General features: G+C 32.1%; 1 protein-coding gene across 1 annotated transcript; it reads left to right on the plus strand.

Moving 5' to 3' along the window:
• Positions 1 to 2,268: 2,268 nt before the first annotated feature.
• LOC119663182 (odorant receptor 94a-like) lies at positions 2,269 to 3,596 on the plus strand. The gene is made up of 4 exons (XM_038072837.1): positions 2,269 to 2,987; positions 3,040 to 3,139; positions 3,217 to 3,483; positions 3,543 to 3,596. Exons 1-4 carry the CDS (start codon positions 2,269 to 2,271, stop codon positions 3,594 to 3,596), a joined length of 1,140 nt encoding a protein of 379 aa, XP_037928765.1.
• The last annotated feature ends 5,373 nt before the right edge of the window (positions 3,597 to 8,969 follow it).

Raw genomic sequence — 8,969 nt, forward strand, 5'->3', positions numbered from 1 at the left:
TAAGTCGCATATTCACACATTCTAAACATTAACCCAATGGCATACTTTGTTAATTATGTTGAGTCACTGCTATTGAAGCTATTTGAGTCAGTGCACTTGAGCACTTTGACTCTTTCTTAACTCGAGGTATTTACAAACTGGATTATTGTTTATCACTTCATCAGACTAAGCAATAAATGACCTAAGATCAGCATACCTCCCTGAGGAGCCTGTAACCATTCTGAGATTTGATAACGCGGTGTTGGTAAGTCTGTCAATTTTCGCAAATAATTTCAGGACTCTATCCTTTATGTATTTTTTAATGGGATCAATCTTGATATCCCTGAGGATATCATTCGTTCTAATGTACCATGGTACTTTGAAAAGTCTTCTCAGAGCCTGGCTTTGTGCAATTTCTATCTGGCGAATAATAGTATTTGATGCTTTGCTAAACACTACACAAACATATAGAATTGATGGACGAATTATTTGGTTATATATCAGTTTTCTGTTCTTAGCATTGAGATTTTCATTTCTGAATAGCGGTTGTTTAGTTTGCCATTAAATGAAACTAACTAAAATACATTTGCAAATCGCAATAAGCCAAGTTATTTGATTAAATAACAATACAAATTATTTAACCCTTTCAGGAGTTATTGAAACTAATTTCAATAATTATTTTATTTCTGGAAATCAAAGAAATCATTATAGTTTAAGTCTGCATTTTATAAGGAACAAAATTTTTGTATTTTCTTGTAATATTTTTCGATCACATTATTCAAATTTTAATGTTCTTTATACACATAATGTGAAGGAAACCCCATTAAATATATATTATATATATCACCAACTTATGAAAACTATATCGATCATAGTCGATCCTCAAACGACTAAAGACCAATTTTATTTCACGTTCCTCTTAATTCTAAATCAAGAAACTTATAACCACTGGATGCATTGATAAATAATGTATTCTAAGCTTAAAATACAGCAGTGTGAGTTGAAGGATAGCGAATCCATAAACGTGGGTCTTAATTCAGATCAACTTGTGTAGTGAAAATTGCTATGAGACAACTGTTTTACTAAAGATTTTTTGAAAGATATGAAATAAGTGATACCCACCTGTTTTGATTTTGTTGAAAAAAGCTGTTAGTTTTTCATTTGATTCCAATAAAAATGTCTAAAGTCAAAATAAAATAGGTTAAAAATTCTTGTTAATTTTCCTATAAAATAACAGCTAAGAGGAAGCTTCTGCTTTTCATTTGTTATTATTTAAAACACAATGTATATAATCATACAATATGAATACATGCTTCATTTAACTACGACTATCAAGCAGTTTTCTTATATTTTACAATACATTTTACACTTGTTAAGTTGCCAAAGACTTAGTTAGCACTACCATTTAGTAGTAATCTTAATTATTATTAGACTGCTAATTCGGGAGTAGATCTAAAGGCTTAATTCATTTAAAGCTTCTCAGCAGGCTAGATATATTAGATGGGCTATCTCGTTTGTGTGCCGTTTTAATCATTCTTGGTACTTTACCGAAAACTTTTGTATTACTGCATTTACAGATTCGATCTTCAAGTCCGGATGGAGGTCAGTATTTCTAATGAACCACGGAGCATTGACTATATTAATTAAGTCTTTGTTTTGAAAATTTTAGATAATTTAAATAAACTATTTTAGATTTGTAGAATCTAAAGAAGTCAGCATTCGGTTTATGGAAGCCATCTATTCTTCACTCACTTTTTTCTCTAATATATATTTTTTTAGAGAAAAAGTGAGTGAAGAATATATGGCTTCCATAAACCGAATGCTGACTTCTTTCGTAGCTATTCCTCATTTAATACAATTTTACTTACTCAGAGTACAAGGTTACTAACTATGCTTTGTCAAGGTTCTGGCAATATTTTTGCACATTCTCTAACTTTTGGCTAGAATGCATAAATTTTTGTTCTCAAACAATGTAGTGAGTATTTACATTAAAACAAAAAATCTTACCAAACGTTAATAGATATTAAATAAAATTTTAATAAAAGATTTCTAATGCGAAAATAGTTATGTATCCGCCCAACAACTTCCGTAAGCGATATTTAATTATAAGTTCGCTGTTTTGTGAAAAGGTGTGTTGGCTAAAGCACGCCCTCTTAATTTTTCAATTATTTTCATATTAATTCCGTAGACTATAAATATCTCTCCTGTTAAGAAATTTGCATTAAAAACACTTTAAGTTTGAATTTGTGTAATCTCATATAGTCACGATAGAGAAATCACTTTCCAAGTATGAGTTTTGATACTACACAGAAGTCACAAATATTGGGACGTATTCTGACGTTTCTGGGTTTATGGTCAACAAAAGATAAAAACAAAAATTGGAAACGTTTTCACTTTATTATAATCCATGGACCATGTACCTTCTTATATTGCACTCTAATGTGGTTGGAAGCAATTACCAGCACAGATTTGTCTCATACATTAGATGTGCTCTATATAACACTCACGGAAACTGCACTGATTGTAAAGGTTCTCGCCTTTAAATACTACGGAGATGAAATTGCAAAAATACTCCACACTTGGCAGACAAGCGGCATTTACGCATTAAAAACCCGTGAAGAAATATTAATGTGGACACGTGCTCAAACCATTTTCGGTTGGATTACACTTATTTATGTGGGAGGCAGCCTTTTAATGGTTTCCATGCAATTTATATCTGTCTTTGCTGAAGATTCCAAAGAATTGCCTTTCTATTATTGGGTACCGTTCGATTGGCATAGTCCACGTAAATACTGGTATGCTTATTTTTACGAGATGATAGCGATGCCAATTACGTGTCTCTCAAACACAACACTGGATATGGCTTTCTGTTACTTGATGTTTCATCTATCACTATGCTTTAGAGTTGTGGGGCTACGACTTGCTCAGTTAGGAAAATATGGAAATGATAATGAAGGAGATTTTGCTGAATTTAAACGTGTTGTTGTACTTCATCGAAATGTGAAGAGGTTAAGAATTTCAAAGTTTAATATAGAATTTTTTAAATAATTATGTTTATAGATATGTTAAAAGATGTGAAGATATAGTCTGCTATCCCATTTTAGTACAAATAATTATTACTGCATTTGTGCTCTGCTTTACTGTTTATCGCCTACAGAATGTAAGTCAGATAGAATAAAGGAATATATTTTGTTTTCCCTCAATCTTATCTTAACCTTATGTTGGTATCCTTTACAGGCTAGCATTGTGGAGAATCCTGGAGGTTTTTTTAGTATTATACAATATGCTTTCGTTATGACTATGCAAATCTTTCTGCCGTGCTATTATGGCAATGAGATCTCCTGGAACTCTCAGAAACTAGTCAAATGCCTATACCAATCTAATTGGAAGGACTTGCCACAAAAGCATAAGCGTTGTGTTTTGATTTACATGCAATACCTACAGAAACCTACCGTAATACGTGCTGGAAGCTTTTTCTTAATAGGCTTACCAGTGTTCTTGAAAGTACATAACTCTAGAATATACTTATTTATATGAAGAATCATATTTCTGTTTACTTACAGACCATCAACAATGCATACAGTTTATGTGCTGTTATACTCAATATGGAAAAGTAACAAATTCGTACCTTAACTATTTCACACTCATATTTACTAAATGATTTAAAGAAGTAATTATTGTTTGTTTGGTATAAATGTTTGCACAAATGATCTTTTAAATTGAAAGCACCATATAATAAATTATAATGTATATATATATATATATATATATTAATTATATTATATTATAGTTATATTCTATTATATGTTATTATTATATATAAATTGTGTTTAAAATAATTGTGTTTAATCCTTTAAAGATTTGGAGAAAGTAGCTATAGTCACTAGTCACTAGTTGAACTCAGTGTACTGGTATTGCAAGACTGGAGTTCTGTCACCATCATGACCAGTTCTTTGGCTACAAGTCCATGCCTTCAGTATATTATCAACGTGTTATTCATTTCTGAAAATGACATTCAACCTCTCAAACATGAGAGGAGGTATAGCACCATTGCATTAAGAACTATTTTAGCCAATTTTTGGACTAGAGTAACTCATTAAATTCAATTCGCCAACAAATAGCAGTTTTCGCCTTATTTGTCGGTATATAAGTCAATATCAGGTGGAATGTATTCATGCAAGAATTTTTTGATTAAACTTCAATGTATGGCATTTCTCAACCACACGCTCCATGGAGTCACCTTCTTCTTTGCGGTACTTGAAATTATTTTGCAAATAATTTCCAATTCGTTTAGGTGATTGCTTAACCTACAATGTCCTGCCAGAATTCCTATAATACTTCTTAAGTTGGTATTTATGAAGTTTAAACAATTCTTATATCAACTAAAGATGTATATGAATGTGCTATAATGATATGATATAATATGAGTGTGCTATAAATATATCTACTGTTATCAACGCTGGGGGTTATAGATTTCAATTAATGTTAAAAATTTTTTTAGTATTAAACACATTTTTTAATACTCTAGAAATATATCACCAATTTCAGTCCATTCAGTCACCATAATCCAGCCTCTTTAGATCTGTAGCATCTAAGTGAGTTCGTCAAATATGTTGACCGCCACATTACATTAATATAACATAGCCTAGGCGAAGATTTAAGCTGTGTAAAATATATTACATACTTTCCACCATAAGATATATATTCGGGTTCCAAAGTATGCTATAAATAATCACCTAAGTAACTATTCCCGTCCCCTTTTTTGAGTACCTTAGTCTTTTTTTCCTTCAACCTACATTGCGTATATTTATAAAAGAAAATTTTTATAAAAAATATATATGTATTTCACAGTTTATTTTTAGAAACCTGTATTTATGAACATAAAATTGGTTCATACTCTGCATGGAGCATTGCTTATCAGTAGTCTCGAATAACATGGCTTAATTTCTTTAATAATAATGCATATTAAAAATTTTTGCTAAGAAATTGCACACATTCCAATTCTAAAAATCGCACTTAATTTACAATGCTGTTCATTTCAACACTAGTTTAAATTAATTTGCATAGCAATATACAAAATTTATATACTTAATAGCAATTGTAAACCCGATGAAAGTGACTTGGCTCTAACCCAATGAAACCGGAAATATCTGCCAACAGTTTCAGAAAGAAATTTCCAGATAGGAAATTGTTGCGTGTCGTCGACGTATTAAGGACGCCTTCACGTATACGCAATTTACTAATTCCGCTTCAATTTCTTGGCATGAACATTGAAAATTATCAACATAGCACACTTCGTCTATTATCCTTTCTTCAACACTAAGCTTGAGTTTATGGGCGCTACTGATGAGGGGTGTAATACGCTTAATTATTACATTTATTTTTTTTCTCACAAAGTCTTACATTAGCATTTCATTTAAACAAATTAAATAAATTGCAAGCTATAAACCTAGAAAGTCACGTCTCCTACTATTATTTGAATGAGTTTAGCGACGAAAGGATACCCTGTTGTTTCTTCTACATCTTATAGGTTATGTTTCTTGGTTTTTTTTTTGGACTCTAACTGCTATTGTTGACTGTTTTTTTTTGTGTTAAGTGCTAAATAATTATAATTGCATTGCTTAAAAAAATTTATTAATGAAGGGTTTTTTCATCTTGAGTTTGTTCCAATTTATGGTGGACACGAAATAGCTTAATTCAGTAATGGTTATAGCAAAATATTATAACCATTCAAAAATATTCACTTTTGAATATTTAAAGAAACATTGACTTAATGCATTTCAACTTGTATAAAAGAAGGCAGAACTGTTAATTTAAATCAGAGCATAAAAAAAATTACTCTGGAACTACAAATGTAGGCCGTTTTCTGTAGTTAAATGTTTTTTTAAAGTAGCTATACGAGGGCTGCCTTTTAAGTCTTACGCCTAACATTGAAAACACAATGATTAATCCGTGAAAATGGTTTTATTGCTTTTCGAAGTATATTCTGAGATGATCAATCCATTTTCGCGTAGTTACGTAGGCTAGAAAAAGACGTTTGATTATTACAACTAGTACGCATATACGAACAAACAGTTAAAGTTAATTTAATTTAAGAAAAACTAAAAGCAACATATATTATAAATACCTAGCTGTAAATATGTAAATATGTAAATATGTAATATATACAGCTTGCTATGACCACGTAACGCTGAAACTGTTATTAGCTGTCCACGTTGAACAGTCCTTTGCAGAAGAGCGATGTTGACATTATGTGTCAATCGCTCTTTGTGAGCTTCATTCCAGCTCACGATAAAGGTCACAATTTTGAACAAAGAATGGTGTATTTACTATATGTCGCAAAACTTTATTTTGAAATAGTTGAAATAGAACAAGAGGACTAACTTATATTGTTTAATTTGAAGTTGATCTCTTCTCTTCTTCTCTTAACGTGGACCTTCCAACGCAGCTTTGACTCCAGTTTGGAAGGCGAACGTACTTCCTACATAACACCAGCCGTATTCCCTGGGATCTTGGCACTATCAGACCTAACGTACAGTGTAACCATTCGGAAACGAATCACATCACCTTAAAGTCATGACACAAAACTGAGCTAAACGCCTAATATATTATTATGCCAAGCATAGTAAACAGCCCTCATATAACGACAGAGATGTGCCGCATTAAGATATATGGAAGAGATCTAAGATCTAGTCGAGATTTATTATGTAAAAACCTGATGTATCGATCTTAGATCTCTGTCAGTTACAGAACAACATCTTAAAAATAAACTAAATCTTTATTAAAAGTTACGATTGATCTTAAACCTTTCGAGTTTTAACCGGCAGTCAATGGACCAATAACTCTAAACTAAATCATGTGGTCGCTGTCAAATTACAACTTTACCAATCATATATGTACAAAAATTTGTTAGTCTATAAATGTTTAATACTTAACAAATCTATTCTATTTTAAATACTTCGACCTTTAACGTTGTAAGTCTTACAAATTTAAGGTTTAGGTGTTTTAAAAGTGAGAAGTAGACTTACAATCCCATTTGGTTTCTCAATTAATTTCTGTGTTGTTACTTTAGCCAATAATTACAGGACTAAAGTATAGGTCCTAATTACAAGGAAGTTGCAGATCATTAACCAGGTGTAATGTTATTTTAAAGGTTCTAGAACCACATTTTGTGTAATTATAAATCGTTTTAGTATTCTCAATTAAGTTCGAGGTATGCTTTCATTAAACAAAATTTTGTCATCCGTTTTTTGACTGAATAAATCTTAAAAAAAGATAATGCTTGGTTTTAATTTATATTAGCCTAACACTATTTATATAAGTCTACAATTAACCAAAACCAATGTTGTAGAGAAACTATTTTAAATGAAACTTTATCATTTCATCTCTGACTTTGTATGTGAACACCAATTGCAAATAATCTGAAATAAATAAATCAAAAGCTACAATATTTACCACTTGAATTTCAGTCAAAAAAGTTATTTTAAGTGATTTTGCATTGCTTTATCTCCTTTTATGTTTACTGAAGGAGTTTGAAAACAACTATCCCGAAAGGATAAATATTTAGAGATTTCTTTGAAAATTTGAAATTAATGCTAAGTAAGAATTAATCTTAAAACAGCACAACTACGACTGATGGCAATAAATAACTTAAGTGATTCGAACGGAATCCTTAACTGATTTCATCTCCCTTTTGTATCCTGTAGCACACTTGCAAAAACCTGGTGAAAAGTGCAAGTATGCAAGGATTTGGAAGCATTTCCCTTAGCCTTTACAACATCCTTGAGTTCTTCTTATTGGCCACGTTTTACTTCCAAGTTGGGTTGTTTACATTTTGAATTTCTTTTCTTCCTTATTTATTTCAAAGATTCAATGTTAGCATTCCGTTTTGTTTACGATTATTTTGCTTTCTTGAAGCTATTTTGAATGCATTTTGAATGCGTTGTAAACCTTTCAACGTTCACAATGGAGAAGTTTTGCAAATTATTTAACAAAATTTTAAGTTATCTTATCGGTTTTATTCTCAGTTGAATTTTCCAAACATCCTTAGTCAAATCTTCAAAATAGATCAAAAGCACCACAGTGTGAAATTTAAACCCACAAAAACTGTCTCTCAAAAATAAATGAAGAAGATTTCGACAACATTGTGGAAACTTCATTCCAGTAATTAGAAGGGGATATAAAAATATGAGGTGAAACATGAAAACATGAACGTGGCGCAGGTAGATGAGGTGTATGCGGAGATGGCTAAGTTATAGCGCTAGTACGGGGGGAGGACTAGTGGCAGAGCTTGAGTTCAGGGTCACGAGAGCTACGGTTGTATAGTAGGATGATAGGGCTATCAAAATTCTTCTCATTGAAGTATGGTGCTACGTATTGGAGAGGTTTGTAGCCCATAGTTTGGATGATATCTGAAGGGTCGGTGCTGTGGGTATCAGGGGAGAGGATTGTGCAGCCGGATGGGGTATAATCGGGTGAGTGTCACAAGGTACTCGTCGACTCGACTGACTATGGCTGTGTCGTAAAGAACAGTGTCGCGGAAGTACATGCTATCAGGCTTATTTTAAATCAGAATCACGAGAGCTACGGTTGTATAGTGCGATGATTGGGCTATCAAAATCCTTCTTACCAAAGTATAGTTTGGATGATATCTGAAGGGTCGGTGCTGTGGGTATCAGGGGAGAGGATTATGCGGCCGGATGGGGTATCATCGGGCGAGTGTCACGAGGTACTCGTAGACGCAAGTGACTTTGGCTGTGTCATAAAGAACGGTGTCGGGGAAGTGCTTCCTAATAGGCTTATATTAAATAATGAAGGTAATACAAATGATCTTATGATTTGGGTTGCGTCATTGTAATTATTTCTATAAAGAAATAAAATTATTAATGATGTTTCGAAAAGTCGTGAACTACAACAACAAAAATTCTTTTTATTTAATTTTAATTAACTAATTTTTGGCTGATCGCACAATTGTTCGAGTATTGCCAAAT

The sequence above is a fragment of the Teleopsis dalmanni genome, unplaced genomic scaffold (genome assembly GCF_002237135.1).
Source record: "Teleopsis dalmanni isolate 2A unplaced genomic scaffold, ASM223713v2 unscaffolded_contig_0195, whole genome shotgun sequence".
NCBI classification, from domain to species: domain Eukaryota; kingdom Metazoa; phylum Arthropoda; class Insecta; order Diptera; family Diopsidae; genus Teleopsis; species Teleopsis dalmanni.

Excerpts from the sequence above, each read along its gene's own strand:
- LOC119663182 (XM_038072837.1), top strand. The coding sequence starts at position 2,269 with ATGAGTTTTGATACTACACAGAAGTCACAAATATTGGGACGTATTCTG. Across the intron at positions 3,140-3,216 it reads CTGTTTATCGCCTACAGAAT|GCTAGCATTGTGGAGAATCC; the intron begins GTAAGTCAGATA and ends TATCCTTTACAG. Across the intron at positions 3,484-3,542 it reads GCTTACCAGTGTTCTTGAAA|ACCATCAACAATGCATACAG; the intron begins GTACATAACTCT and ends GTTTACTTACAG.